We start from the raw sequence: 17,006 nt of genomic DNA, 5'->3' as shown, positions 1-17,006 counted from the left end.
AAACACAACCACACATTATTGAATACATTCAGCTCGCCCTGGGTAAATTCCGAAAAAAGTCTAAGTTCTTGTAAGGTATAAAACTCGTACATAAATGTAACTAATGATCCTATGACTTTGGAATTGGTGTATTTCCAGTATAAAAAAGTCTTTAAATGATTGGGTGAAATGTGGACCTTGTCACATTTACCAGGGTGCAGATACATGTTCTGTTGAAAAGATATGTGAAGTATGATATATGTTATTTGATAGGTGTTCTATAATGTTGTTGTGTGGTATGTGTCATGTGACTGGTGTGCATTATGTGATTTGCGATAGATTATATCCTATGCACGTCTAAACCAGGTTCAAACGAAATGCCGTACTGCATTAGGGTTTTGTTATTGACTCCTTCTGAAAACCATTCCATGTGTTATAGAAAAATGTGATATGCGATATGTGAAATGTTGCATGTGTGATACGATATCTGTAATGTTACATGAGATATATGATATGTGATATGTGATATGTGGTATGTGGCATGTGGTATGTGATATGTTGTGTGACTCATATGTATTTTTTGTTAAGTGTTATGCAGTGTGTGGTATGTTATATATGATATGTGATATCTGGTATGCTTTATCCAACCGAATTTGGCATTCATGGTGACTCACATATTTCCAAACCTAAAAGAACGTCTACACCCTTCCTCAACACGGTCTTTAAAATATTGCACTACACGGGACATACTTGTTGCAACTTAACAAAACCACCGATGTCATATTTTGAACAAACATGGCCAAGTGATGTCCATAAACAGAGTTTGCAAAATGGCTATAGAACGGAATGGAACCGGTCGAAGAAATTAGGGTATCATCATTGATTGGAACAAGATTGTTGATCTTTTAGTTTTCACCGTCAAAAGAAACGCAAACCATTGAAACATGCAGATAAGTATGTACTTTAAGAAGATAATTTTCCAATGTGTACCACTTAATGACAAAACTAACAATCAGTCAAGCATTATCACAAAATGCTTTCGTCTCTTTTGTACACACGTGTCTTACACCATCTCTGATGACAGGGACCATATCGTTTTTCCAAACATTAAATATTAATGGGGGTAAAAGGTAATTTACTCTGCAATTGTTTTTATTTTTCGCATAGCTACATCAAAATGCCAAGCCAAAAGAAACGCGAACCATGGAAACATATAGAGAAGTATGTAGGTTAAGGAGTGTAAATTATTGTCATCTGCTTTGTTTTCTTATCATGTATGTAGATGTGTGTAGATGTATGGACATGTGTGTTCGATGTCAAGCGACATTTACATGATTGAATTTTGAGATATGTGTAGTTCAACTTATATTTGGCCTTGATTTGACCTTTACACTTGGGCCATCTTGATACGAAATTTGGTGAAGGTGTAGTTGGTAGTGGGACTAAGCACACACAATATATACCATTTTGTCCTGTATTTGACCTTTTCACTTTGACCATGCTCTCGGGGTATATACTCACCGACAATACAAATGCGAATACCATACCTGTTGGTTAGTATATGAAGAAATATTCATATTCAAAGCATATTAGATAGGATCAATGCACAAACGTACCAACTGGAATGTTGGAATCTACGCTCATGAACGCATCACATGTGACGTCACAGATCCATGACTCGAGATGCACCCTTTTTATCTTGCAGGATTTGTGTGTAAAGTTTGGAAATCACGTGCAGCATATGGTGATAAGAATAAAGACACTCTGTGGTAACACTTGAATGATTTTTATGTTTGTCATTAAGTGGCACACACTGGAAACATCTCTTCTTCACCTACATACTTCTCTATATGTTTCCATGATCTGCTTAGCATTTTAATGTAGCTGTATGAAAAATACAAACAATTGCAGAGTAAATTACCGATATGGTCCATGCCATCAGAGATGGTGCAAGACACGTGTGTACAAAAGAGACGACAGTATTTTGTGTTAATACTTGACTGATGGTTAGTTTTGTCATTAAGTGGTACACATTGGAAACTTCTCTTCGTAAAGTACATACTGTATGTTTCTATTGTTCGCGTTTCTTTTGACGTTGAGTTTATTACGTCACAGCGTAAACACCATCTATTGTGAAACTAAAATATCAACAATGCTGAAATGCACCCATCTTGTTCCAATCAATGATGATACCCTAATCTCTTAGACCGGTTCCAATCCGTTCTATGGCCATTTTGCAAACTCTGTTTATGGACATCACTTGGCCATGCTTATTCAAAATATAATGACAATATAATGTGTTGAGGAAGGATGTAGACGTTCTTTTAGGTTTGGAAATGTGTGAGTCGCCATGAATGCCAAATTCGGTTGGATAAAGCATACCACATATCACATATCATATATAACATACCACATACTGCATAACACATAACAAAAAATACATATGAGTCACACAACATTCCACATATCACATATCACATACCACATGCCACATACCACATATCACATATCATATATCTCATGTAACATTACAGATATCGTATAACACATACAACATTTCACATATCGCATATCACATTTTTCTATAACACATGGAATGGATTTCAGAAGGAGTCAATAACAAAACCCTAATACTGTACGGCATTTCGTTTGAACCTGGTTTAGACGTGCATAGGATATAATCTATCGCAAATCACATAATGCATATCAAATAGCACATAGCACGTATGGGAAAACACCAGTCACATAACACATACCACACAACAACATCATAGAACACCTATTAAATAACATATATCATACTTCACATATCTTTTCAACAGAACGTGTATCTACGTACACCCTGGTAAATGTGACAAGGTCCACATTTCACCCAATCATTTAAAGACTTCTTTAGACTTCTAAGAACATAGACCTTTTTCGGAATTTTATCCAGGGCGAGCTGATTTTATTCAAGAATGTGTGGTTGTGTTTTGATCATGTAACAACGATTTCAGCTATTAATGACTCTCGTACATCTTTCCGAAAAAACACGTTTGTGGCCTTTATATACTTTCGAAATGGCATATGATTTCTTAAATAGACAAAACGTGATAATTTGGCAATAAAGGTAAAAATATTCAACGATATTGAGGCGTTAGATGAAATTTTCAGAAGCCGTGTGCTGATAAACGGATGCACTACTGAATAGTTAACTGTTATGCCTGTGATATTTTCTTACCTTATTGTTGACCTTTTTGCTAAGTTAAACGATGAACGCCATGAACCTGAACATAAACTGCGGCAATGAGAGATGAATGGTTGGTGTAGGTGATAGGAATCTTGGCGTGATGGTGGTGTAGATGATGTGACTGTTAGGGTCGTGATGTTGTGGATGGAATTGTTAAGTTGATGGTGATGTAGGTGATATGACTGTTGGGCTGATGGTTGTGTAGGTGATGTGACTGTTCAGTTCATGGTGGAGTAGGTGATAGGATAGAAGGGATGACGGTTGTTTAGGTGATGAGACTGTTGTGTTGATGGTGGTTTAGGTGATGAGACTGTTAGGTTGATGGTGATGTAGGGGATGTGACTGTTTGGTTCATGGTGGAGTAGGTGATAGGATAGAAGGGATGACGGTTGTTTAGTAAACTACGGTTGTAACAAATTCAAAGGGGCCACAAATTTTTGTTCGTTATAACCGTAGTTCGTTATAAACATATGTACAGCATATACACGGTACTGGCCAGGATAAAAAAATAAGTTCGTCATATCCGTCAGTTCGTTAAAAGCGTGTTCGTTATAAACACAGTGGGCTGTATTTAACTTTCCCTTACATGTGTATTTGAAATCTAGATGATATAATCTACCCTTTCAATTTAATAAAGGTGTTAAGCGTTCATTTCTTTAAGCAAAACTCTCTTATTTAATACGGCGCCAATTCCCCACTTTACTGTACAGACATATAGCAAAATCATTCACTGTCTATTCAAATTTGCTTAAAAGTATTTTGAGTATTACCTCCAATAAACATTTAACCACATATTAATAAAATGTCTGTCTCTATGAAAACGCTATAATGTATTGATGTAAATTTGCAAAGTATTAAACAAATGGTTAAGAACGTGAGATTTTACGGATTTCCATCAATTGATAACGTGCAGTGACATTTCTTTGGAGAAGTCCTACAGTGATATCGCGTCTCTAAACATGGTTACAATGCAGCACTTGACGTTTCGGTTTAAAGAATGTCACGGCTCCACACTCACTCTTGCCCTGACCTATTATAAAATACTTGATCTGTAGTAACCTTCTTGACCTTTAGTAAACTGTTTGACCTATCGTAAACTACTTGACCTGTCGTTAACTTCCCGTCCTTTCGTAAACTACTTGACCTTTCGTAAACTACTTGACCTGTCGTAACCTACTTGACTGGTCATAAACTACTACACTTTTCGTAAACTACTTGACCTTTCGTAAACTACTTGACCTGTCGTAAACTATTTGACCTGTCGTAAACTATTTGACCTGTCGTAAACTACTTGACCTGTGTAAACTACTTGACCTTTCGTAAACTACTTGACCCCTCGTAAACTACTTGACCTGTCGTAAACTACTTGACCTGTCGTAAACTATTTGACCTGTCGTAAACTATTTGACCTGTGTAAACTACTTGACCTTTCGTAAACTTCCCGACCTTTCGTTAACTACTTGACCTGTCGTAACCAACTTGACCTGTCATAAACTCTCATAATCTTCCCGAACTGCCGTGAACTACTTCATCTGTCGTCAACTAATTGGCCTTTGGTACAATTGGAATTAATATTAATTATATAATCGACAATGCCCCATCTTTGAATGTTGTTTCAACAAATTCTGAAATTGAACTGTCCCTGCCTTATAATTTACAGTTTCTTTAAAATTATGACCAGCTGATGCAATAGCATCTTTGGATGTTGGAAAACCTAAAATATCCTTAGGAAAATACTTTCTACATAAACTGACGTCCAAACGAAAGTACACAAGAGGTTTCTTGTCTAACTGCTTCAAGAATGAGGAGATGAAATGGGGTTTAACGTCGCGTCCAAGATTATTGCACTTATATTATTAAACCGTCGACTTATGACTTTGCAGTAACTTTGATGTGATACCCGCATCTGAGTGTCATTTACGCAAAAGTTTCTGTTTTTATTGAAAGAAAGATTCACATGATGCTACAAGGCCAGTAAGCTAAGGCCCCGCGATTCGCAATGCGGAGTTGCGTCCCTTGGACACGCCGAAACCTACCATTGTGGTTTCGATCCCGGCTCGCCCCAATTATGTTTCTAGGTTTGTCAGCACCACACCCGTGCTCGTGGGTTTCAATTTAATAAAGGTGTTAAGCGTCATTTCTTTAAGCAAAACTCTCTTATTAAAAAACCACCGAAGGGGTAAACGTCTGAGACCTGGATCATTTCCGGCTTTCCTCCCACATTAGGCTGACACTGTAACTGGCATACCATTAAACGTGTTAAACCCAAGCCATTCGTCTCCCAGTCTATAAATGCACTTTCTTTTGGATGTCAGTATATGAAACGTCAACATCAGTGTTTGTTGCCCGACACCACAGTCCTACAATACGACGGGGCCTGTAAACAACTGAGTCTTGACCAGACACCGCAGCGACACGACTGTGCATTTACTGATTTTGTTGAAACTAAAAACAACATGTTTAATTTTGATTTACGCCTGCTTTGTACATGTGCAGAAATTCTGCTGTTTGTAATTAAACAGAAACGCATTCTTCCAGATGGACCCAGGTCTAAGACTGGTTTGTACTTTCGAACACTAGATTCATCCCGAATTATACCCCGTGGATTGGCAGCACCATATACTGTTATGATGTTAATGATGATGTTTATGCCTTTCTGATGGCAATATGCCGAAATGGAACTTTCCTTATAATTTAAAAAAATCAGATTAATCATTATCTTCTTTGGCGATATTTTAAACAGTGGCCAGAAACCAGCGACGACGGTCGGGCTGGGTTGATAGGCGAGCTGGCAGAAAAAGGAATGTCTGTCGTCCAAATATAATCCTACCTCTATTCATTATTTGTTTTAATTTTCGACGTTAATGTGAGTTTATGTCTTTATGTTAAACCAGGAACTAGATATGATTAAACTCTTACCATTGATCTCGTGCCGCAGTTCTCAGTGTTCCAACCCTCCATATGAGACATCTCTCACCCTCCATATGAGACATCTCTCACCCTCCACATGAGACATCTCTCACCCTCCACAAGAGACATCTCTCACCCTCCATATGAGACATCTCTCACTCTCCACATGGAACATCTCTCACCCTCCATATGAGACATCTCTCACCTTCAACATGAAACATCTCTCACCCTCCATATGAGACATCTCTCACCTTCAACATGAAACATCTCTCACCCTCCATATGAGACATCTCTCACCTTCAACATGAAACATCTCTCACCCTCCATATGAGACATCTCTCACTCTCCACAAGAGACATCTCTCATCCTCCAAATGAGACACCTGTTACCCTCCATATGAGACATCTCTTACCCTCCACAAAAGACATCTCTCACCCACCACATGAGACATCTCTCACCTTCAACATGAGACATCTCTCACCCTCCACATGGGACATCTTTCTCCCTCCATATGAGATATATCTCACCCTCAGCATGAGACATCTCTCACCCACCGCATTGGACATCTCTCACCCTCCATATGAGACATCTCTCACGCACCACATGAGACATCTCTCACCCTCAGCATGAGACATCTTCCACCCTCCACATGGGACATCTCTCATCCTCCATATGATACATCTCTCACCCTCCATATGAGACATCTCTCACTCTCGACATGAGACATATCTCACCCTCCGCATGAGACATCTCTCACCCTTCACATGGGACATCTCTCACCCTCCATATGAGACATCTCCCCTTCTCCATATGAGACATCTCTCACCCTCCATATGAGACATCTCTCACTCTCCACATGGGACATCTCTCACTCTCCACATGGGACATCTCTCACCCTCCACAAGGGACGTCTCTCATCCTCCACATGAGACATCTCTCACCCTCCATATTATACATCTCTCACCCTCCATATGAGACATCTCTCACTCTCCACATGGGACATCTCTCACTCTCCACATGAGACATCTCTCACCCTCCATATTATACATCTCTCACCCTCCATATGAGACATCTCTCACTCTCCACATGAGACATCTCTCATCCTTCACATGAGACATCTCTCACCCAGGAGAACGTCACAGATCAACAGCAGAACTAAGAACAGTCAGCACAGTGTTACAAATGAAAAGAAACCCTTTTGGTTGATTATATTTATTCAAGTAAAGAGGAACGGTTCAAACAAAGTAAAAAAAGTGTATTGTTCAACACAATGCTCGCTTGTTGTTTAACGCCGCACTCAGCAACAGTTAAGATATATGACGGCGGTCAGTAAATAACGTAGTCTGGACCAGACAATCCTGTAATTGACATCTTAAGCATCGATCTTCGCAGTTGAGTCAACGAGCCTGACCACACGAACCCGTTAGCCGCCTCTTACGACAAGCATAGTCGCCTCAAACAAGGATGGGTTGCTGGAGACCTATTCTCCACCTCGGGTGCGTTGCATAGAGCCGGTCTTTGATGTAGAAATCGTCTTTCTGTTATTTTACATCTTCTCGAGGCAAGACAGTTAACTGACTGAAAAAGTCCTCGGGAAGATGGTTATTGTACGGAAATCTCTCCTAATAACAGGAGAAAGTTTGATTCTATTGCATAGTGTAATTAATGCAATGAGACGAACATGCCTAGGTGTCGTTTTTAGGCCTACAACGCTCAGCTGCAGGTCTCATTGCAACCCTACCAGTTTGGCATTTACAGGCCATGAGTCAACAATAACCACTTCTAATATTCTTAATGACGTAATGTTTGACGTCACACACGAAAGTAAATGAAGCGTTTTGATTGGTCAATGTCAACAAATGATTGACAGTTGAACACAGACACATCCATTGATTCTTAAGGCTTGCGGTATAATTTTGAGAAATTTGTGGGATGTTCACGTGAACAGATTCAAGCATCTGCTACGGCCGATACGTTTGTATCAATCCTTGTGTCATCGTCGCCAATCTTTGTCATTTCCAACTGGGTTTGATTAACGTTACGCGAGCAGGTGACTTTCTCAATCAACATGGTTCTGTGGTGGATTGAAGATATGATGAGGACATAAAAATTCATCGCGTAGTTTACCAAACGAATAACGTTAAACACGTGCCACAAGCTTCCGAAGAGCCCGATGAGGTACCTGTCGGTGTCTGACAGGATTAGTATGTATTCAATGAGGGACACAATCGCGAATGGAACAAGCGCCACGGCGGAAAGAATCGACACCAAGACGATGCTAATGGTGATTTTTCGGATATTGGTTTCCCTGATATCTAACGCGCCCCTTACAGATCGACACAGGGTGACAACCGTGTGAATATTGAAACCAAACAGGAGCGACACGGGCAACAATGATTCCATTATAGAAGACAGGAACATATAATAATGTTCAAGATCGGGGTTAACCATTCCACAGATGAAGCCTTGCTCTGTTTCTTCATCAGGCACGTATTCCGCTGCGTGGACTAGGGGTGATACCATTACCATGGCAACAACACATATGATTGCGCTTACGGCTAAAGAGACAATGGGCCTACAGATGCGTTCAGTGTATTTTGGATGAACTACGGTAATGTATCGATCGACCGACATTGACATAAGCAACCAGGGTGAGATTATCAAAGAGCACTCCAGTATGAATATCCACAGTTTGCACACAACGATGTGGCTGTTCAAGAAGGTCTCCAAGAGGTCATGCATATGGTCAAGGGTGTCCTCTGTTGCAACCATTGCAAGAACCAGGGAATCGAAGACGGCAAGAAACGTCATGTAGATTGCGTACGAGAATCGGCGTTGCGTCTTCGACGTCATCAACACAATGGTCAAAATGTTACCAACGATGCCAAGAGCGGCAATGATGTCGATGGACAAGACATACGGCAGCGTCTGGACTCGGAAGCCGGTGTATTCGTTGAAGATTTCGTCGCGGTCGTCGTTGGTGTAGGAGCTGTTGGCCGTCGAAGTTGATGGTGGGGAGGTGTAAGACAGGGATGTAGTTTCGGTCGACATCTCTCCTTGTGATTTATTTTTTACTGTAAATCAAAAAGCAAAGACTCATCATTCTGTGATGACATTAAGTGAATGTTAAGTCGAGGAAAGGTTCAGTCACCATGAGCAATATTTTGTTTCTTGTTTAAAGCCGTACTTAGCAATGTTCCAGCTATATGACGGCGGTCAGTAAATAATCGAGTCTGGACCAGACAATCCTGTGAGTGACATCGTGAACATCGCTCTACACAATTGGGATACGATGACATGCATCAACCACGTCAGCGAGCCTGACCACCCGATCCCGTTAGTCGCCTCTTACGACAAGCATATTCGCCTTTTACGGCAAGCATGGGTTGCTGAAGAGCTATTCTGCCCCGGATCTTCACGGGTCCAGTATAAACAGCCACGTGGCAGCTGTTGGGTGTGGTTCAACATATCGATTGGAAATTCAGAACCCACAAGAGTTTAGGAATAAGTTATATTGATTTGGGAGTTAAACAAATTACCCAGTGACTAAGACGGTTAACAAGGAAAAGTAGTAAAAGGCTATTGCTATTGCGCATGTTTCCACACATGGGCATGCTCAAAACGCTATTATTACCCTGGTCACCGGATCAGTTTGCACTCAACAATCATTCTCAGCTCCCTGGGGAGTATACGACCAAAGCTGCCTGTTAGGCGCTAAAACACGAACAACCACATGGCCATCTCATCCTACAGGGTACCCTTTCACTGCTGGGTGAACAGAGGCACATTTCGAATAAAATCACTTTCCCAAGGAGACGCCGCATGTCTACATGTGCTTCAGTGTGTGGAAGGGGCGGTCGGGTAGCCTAGTGGTTAAAGCGTGTGCTCGTCACGCCGAAGACCCGGGTTCGATTCCCGACATGGGTACAATGTGTGAAGCCCATTACTGGTGTCCCCCGCCGTGATATTGCTGGAATATTGCTAAAAGCGGCGTAAAACCAGACTCACTCACTCAGTGTGGGGTGGGACCGATGCCCTAGAAACTCTCAGGAGCCAAGCTGCCGAAACGCGGTCACCCATCTCAGGACTCTCCGATAAAATATGGAATGATACAAGCAAGCAGTGACTGAAACGAGAAGTGCAAGCCGAGAGCTCCGAGTTCAGACTGGGGTTTCTGAGTTCCAGTCAGCACCTCTCAACCTTCAGCAAGCAGGACATCGAAGGTGAGACGCAGGATCTTACCAATCGGAGAACCACAGAGCGTGCACGTGTTGGATTTGCCACAGGGTGTCTGGGATCCAAACAGGTATAGACCGCCTCCGTGGTCTAGTGGTAGAGCGTCCGCCCGGAGAGCGGAAGGTCCGGTGTTCGATCCCCGGCTGCGTCATACCAAAAGACGTTAAAAGATGGTACTTGTTATTACCCTGTCTGGCGCTCGGCATTAAGGGGCTAAAACAAGGACTGGTCGGCTCGGAGTCAGCATACTGTGTCTGAGTGGGGTATTCATGTTAAACTGCGGCATGGTATCTCGGTGGGCTAGCACTATAAATCGGCATCAGTCCGGACTAGTTCAAGCAGCCACACACACACGCGTGCATGCACGTCGCTATATAAGTGCAATAATCTTGGACGCGACGTTAAACCCAATTTCACCTCACCTCACCTCCAAACGGGTATAGGCGGACAAAATCTTGAAATGATTTTATTTGCTTTACTGTAATGAACATCATGTTAATTTAGGTGTCAATATCTTGGGAAGTTATGTCCTTGGTGCCAGTTTCAAGTTATTAATTTACTTAAAAGAACTAGAAAAATGTGAAATGGCAAATATAGAAATACCTATATGTATATTTGTACGGGGAGATAGTGTCGTCCATGGCACGGGTACACAACCATGCCTATCTATATATGTGAGTGAATATCGTGCAACGCCGCAGTCAGCAATAGTACACGTCACTGGCCCTGAGAACTTGAGTCTGGACATGATAAACCAGTGGTTGATATTATGAGCAACGCCCCACGTCATCGGGGTACGATGACCTCGCAATCAACCAGGTCACCACGCCTGACCACCCCATTCAGTCACCCTTACTGATTCTGACTCACTAGATACACCCTTACTGACATCTACCCTGAAGGATCACAGAATGCAATGGTGACACCAGGTGTTCGCGAAACGGCTGACTATATCCTGAGCAATGGTCGAGACTGAAGGTCGAAGAGTGAGTGAGGGAGAGACTGAGATGTCGCGCAACTTTCAACAGTATTTCAATACATCACGTCCTGTCAGCTTAATGTAACAGAAAATTCAAAAGTAATGTCTTTGAATTTTGGCCACTTTGAGGAAACCACGAGTGCGGGCATGGCGGTGACCGACAAAGAATCATAATCACGGCCAATCTGATTCGAACACACAATCATGGGATTCAGGCACATGTATGGGACGCAACTCTACACAGCGAATTTCAACGCCTCAGATGATTTAGTCAGCCGTACCTCTCAGATCGACAGAATAACACTTTAACCTCTCCTGACTCGTTATAATATCTAGATACAGCCATAAAACAAATTCTATCACATGTAAGCGTATTAGTGCCACAGTCTCAAAGAAAATATCATCCAAGTAGAACATACTTTCATCTAGGTAACAATATTTTGTCGAGAAATCAACGCTAGTTCTAGGTCAGTTATACATAACCCCTGGCTTAATTAATAATGGACCCGTGAAGATCCGGGGTAGAAGAGGTCTTCAGCAACCCATGCTTGCCGTAAAAGGTGAATATGCTTGTCGTCAGAGGCGACTAACGGAATCGGGTGGTCAGGCTCGCTGACTCGGTTGATGCATGTCATCGTATCCCAATTGCGTGGAACGATGCTCATGATATCAATCACAGTATTGTCTGGTCCAGACTCGATTATATACAGACAGCCGTCATATAGCTGGAAAATTGCTGAGTGCGGCGTTAAACAACAAACAATCAACAATAATAATGACCGATTTGTTTGCCTTTCTACCTTTCCATGTCTTCATTCGGGATATCATCTAAACATTGCATAAAGTAAATCTTCATTTCAGTGTGTCGAAGTTACCGGAGAATGACACACGCCACACTCTCTTATAATCGTAATAAAGAGAGGAGAGCACAAGTTGTTCTCCAAACTACAAACAAATAAACAGTTATAGGTCTTCATTCAAAATTGTAGCGGAATTATATATCAACCATAACATGGTTAACGCCAGAGGAATATGTTGATTCTCATGATTTCTTCATTTAAGAGGTAAAACGTGAATATGAACGGATGAGAATCAATCAAACTATAGACCAATATCAAACCAATACTCGTCATCGTCCTATAAAGCACTGAAAGTACAATTCTGCAGTTTGTGTTTTTATTTTAGCGCTGATGGTTTGACAAGTTGAAATGACCTCAGTATGTTGTAAACAAACGGAAAAGACCAAATGAAAGTCAACAACCAGCATGCTTCCAAACATTTAATTCAATCATTAAAATAATCGATGTAGCTGTAAGTATCATCTATGTACATGTAAGTATCATCTATGTACATGTAAGTATTATCTATGTACATGTAAGTATCATCTATGTACATGTAAGTATTATCTATGTAGATGTAAGTATCATCTATGTACATGTAAGTATCATCTATGTACATGTAAGTATCATCTATGTACATGTAAGTATTATCTATGTAGATGTAAGTATTATCTATGTACATGTAAGTATCATCTATGTACATGTAAGTATTTTCTATGTAGCTGTAAGTATCATCTATGTACATGTAAGTATCATCTATGTACTTGTAAGTATCATATATGTAGATGTAAGTATTATCTATGTACATGTAAGTATCATCTATGTACATGTAAGTATGATCCATGTACATGTAAGTATCATCTATGTACATGTAAGTATCATCTATGTACATGTAAGTGTCATCTATGTACATGTAAGTATGATCCATGTACATGTAAGTATCATCTATGTACATGTAAGTATCATCTATGTACATGTAAGTATCATCTATGTACATGTAAGTATTATCCATGTACATGTAAGTATCATCTATGTAGATGTAAGTATCATCTATGTACATGTAAGTATCATCTATGTACATGTAAGTATCATCTATGTACTTGTAAGTATCATCTATGTACATGTAAGTATCATCAATGTACATGTAAGAATCATCTGTGTACATTTAAGTATCATCTATGTACATGTAAGTATCATCTATGTACATGTAAGTATTATCTATGAAGATGTAAGTATCTTCTATGTACATGTAAGTATTATCTATGTACATGTAAGTATCATCCATCTACATGTAAGTATTATCCATGTGCATGTAAGTATTATCCATGTACATGTAAGTATTATCTATGTACATGTAAGTATCATCCATGTACATGTAAGTATTATCCATGTACATGTAAGTATCATCCATGTACATGTAAGTATTATCTATGTACATGTAAGTATAATACATGTACATGTAAGTATCATCCATGTAGATGTAAGTATCATCTACGTAGATGTAAGTATCATCTATGTACATGTAAGTATTATCTATGTATATGTAAGTATTATCTATGAACATGTAAGTATTATCTATGTACATGTAAGTAATATCTATGAAGATGTAAGTATTATCTATGTACATGGAAGTATTATCTATGTACATGTAAGTATCATCTATGTACATGTAAGTATTATCTATGTAGCTCTAAGTATCATCCATGTACATGTAAGTATCATCTATGTACATGTAAGTATCATCTATGTACATGTAAGTATTATCTATGTACATGTAAGTATTATCTATGTACATGTAAGTATTATCTATGTACATGTAAGTATTATCTATGTACATGTAAGTATTATCTATGTACATGTAAGTATTATCTATGTAGATGTAAGTATCATCTATGTACATGTAAGTATCATCTATGTACATGTAAGTATCATCTATGTACATGTAACTATTATCTATGTACATGTAAGTATTATCTATGTACATGTAAGTATTATCTATGTACATGTAAGTATTATTTATGTACATGTAAGTATTATCTATGTACATGTAAGTATTATCTATGTACATGTAAGTATTATCTATGAAGATGTAAATATCATCTATGTACATGTAAGTATGATCCATGTACATGTAAGTATCATCTATGTACATGTAAGTATCATCTATGTACATGTAAGTATTATCTATGTACATGTAAGTATTATCTATGTACTTGTAAGTATCATCTATGTACATATAAGTATCATCTATGTACATGTAAGTATTATCCATGTACATGTAAGTATCATCCATGTACATGTAAGTATTATCTATGTACATGTAAGTATCATCTATGTACATGTAAGTATCATCTATGCACATATAAGTATTATCCATGTACATGTAAGTATCATCAATGTACATGTAAGTATCATCAATGTAGATGTAAGTATCATCCATGTACATGTAAGTATTATCCATGTACATGTAAGTATCATCTATGTACATGTAAGTATTATCTATGTACATGTAAGCATTATCTATGTACATGTAAGTATGATCTATGTACATGTAAGTATTATCTTTGTATATGTAAGTATTATCTATGTAGATGTCAGTATTATCTATGTACATGTAGGTATCATCTATGTACATGTAAGTATTATCTATGTACATGTAAGTATTATCTATGAAGATGTCAGTATTATCCATGTACATGTAAGTATTCTCTTTGTATATGTAAGTATCATCTATGTACATGTAAGTATTATCCATGTACATGTAAGTATTATCTATGTATATGTAAGTATTATCTATGTACTTGTAAGTATGATCTATGTACATGTAAGTATTATCCATGTACATGTAAGTATTATCCATGTACATGTAAGTATTATCCATGTACATGTAAGTATTATTTATGTACATGTAAGTATCATCTATGTACATGTAAGTATTATCCATGTACATGTAAGTATTATCTATGTACATGTAAGTATTATCTATGTACATGTAAGTATTATCCATGTACATGTAAGTATCATCTATGTACATGTAAGTATTATCTATGTACATGTAAGTATTATCTATGTAGATGTAAATATAACCTACATAGATGATAAAGTATTTAGACTGTGGCACTGATACACTTCCATAATAGCAGATTTATTTACAAATTTGTTGCCTAAATGTAAGACACAAACACAGAATCAACACTACTCACAGAGATCGGTTAGGCGCTTCCGAGTGCAGCTAGTGTTCTTTGGTCAACATGTCGATGTTGAATGTATATGCGCGCGCATCCGCTCATGAGTTGTCTAAATGGCTCGCCAGCCGACAACACGGCGTAGTATTTTCATTCCTGTCGCTTCTTGTCATACTACCTATTTTATCGTATAATATATCTGTCGGTGTACATTTAAGGTATTTAGTTCAGATAAATACCTTAAATTCCTCCTTTGCCACCAAACCCATTCTCGTTAATTGTAAAATATATATTAATATATGCATGATATTACGCTTTAATAGCCTTTCACAAAATTCCTACCTCCTCGAACAATTACGGTGTAACCGTTTCAGCGTGACGGCGAATATTAATATGACCAGAGCACCTATTATGGTTTGACATTAACAACACAAAATAGAAGAATATGCCAAACAATGTGGGATATAGAGCGAAACAATTTGGCCAGTCCTCCAAAAATATTTTCCCAAATTTGCCGTTTTACAAAAGCGAACAGACTGTGTGTGTTGAACTGTGATGCTATTTGATAGTATTGATTAATAATACACGAATTACAATTGAATATCGTATCGGCAATATTGCGAGTTTTCTAAACACTGACCGATATCAGATGAAAGAGTATATTGCATGCCAAGCTGTTATTTCTTGGTGTAAGTTGAAACTGGTTTTGCTGTGGGGGTATTTGAGTTACTGAAATATACTCACCCGATGGCTGGAGGTGATTGTGCAGCTGTGCCCAGAACAATTGTGGCAGTCGAGTAATTTCATGCCCACAATTTCGTATAGCATTTTACAACACAAAAGAGTGAATACACCAACACGATACATTTGGCCATCTCGGGTTGTTAACGATCGTTCAAATTATCTTTCTTTGAAAAGATGTAGTTTTTGTATATATTTGTTTTAATTTCATTTCAGGTTTTTACATGTATTAATTATATATAATTAGTTGTTAGTTTCAGTCAGCTATAGCAAAGTGGATCCGACCTGTTTTACCTATTGTGATTCGCTCATCACGCCGAAGACCCGGGTTCGATTCCCGACATGGGCACAATTTGTGAAGCCCATTTTTGGTGTCCCCCGCCGTGATATTGCTGGAATATTGCTAAAAGGGGCGTAAAACCATACTCACTCACTACCTATCGTGAAACTGCATGCTTTGATGACACTGCATACTTTCTCAGGAGATGAACTGACAAAACTGTTCAGACAAGCAGAGAATAAGGAGCTTCATTCCATTTACAACTCGCCCTTGTCCATGCAGAGTACAAGGTCTTCTTTGTAGGCGTTGGGGCAAGTGGAACAAGCTCAGATACTGCCATATTAAAGACTGTGGATTTTATGAGGCCATGGAACAACGTCCTGCTTCGCTTTCGGAAGCTGAACCACTCCCAAATGATCATAAGCCCATTCCTTTGCTTTTGGTAGGAGATAACGCTTATGCCCCTCGAGCGTGGCTCATGAAACCTTGACCCATCCAACGCATAGCCAAAGACCAAGGAACATTTAACTCCAAAAACAACTAACAGACCGCAACACCAAAACTGTCAAATGCCTACAATACACAAAGAGTGAGTATTGACTATTGTTTTACGCCGTTTTCAGAAATA

General features: G+C 39.0%; 1 protein-coding gene across 1 annotated transcript; it reads right to left on the bottom strand.

Moving 5' to 3' along the window:
• Positions 1–8,054: 8,054 nt before the first annotated feature.
• On the bottom strand, positions 8,055–9,169 carry LOC139476914 (somatostatin receptor type 1-like). The gene has a single exon (XM_071259478.1). It carries the CDS (start codon positions 9,167–9,169, stop codon positions 8,069–8,071), a length of 1,101 nt encoding a protein of 366 aa, XP_071115579.1. The 3' UTR covers positions 8,055–8,068.
• Positions 9,170–17,006: the final 7,837 nt, after the last annotated feature.

Source organism: Haliotis cracherodii, unplaced genomic scaffold (genome assembly GCF_022045235.1).
Source record: "Haliotis cracherodii isolate W230 unplaced genomic scaffold, xgHalCrac1.p SCAF_30, whole genome shotgun sequence".
NCBI lineage: Eukaryota > Metazoa > Mollusca > Gastropoda > Lepetellida > Haliotidae > Haliotis > Haliotis cracherodii.
This window is presented reverse-complemented; position numbering and strand designations above follow the sequence as displayed.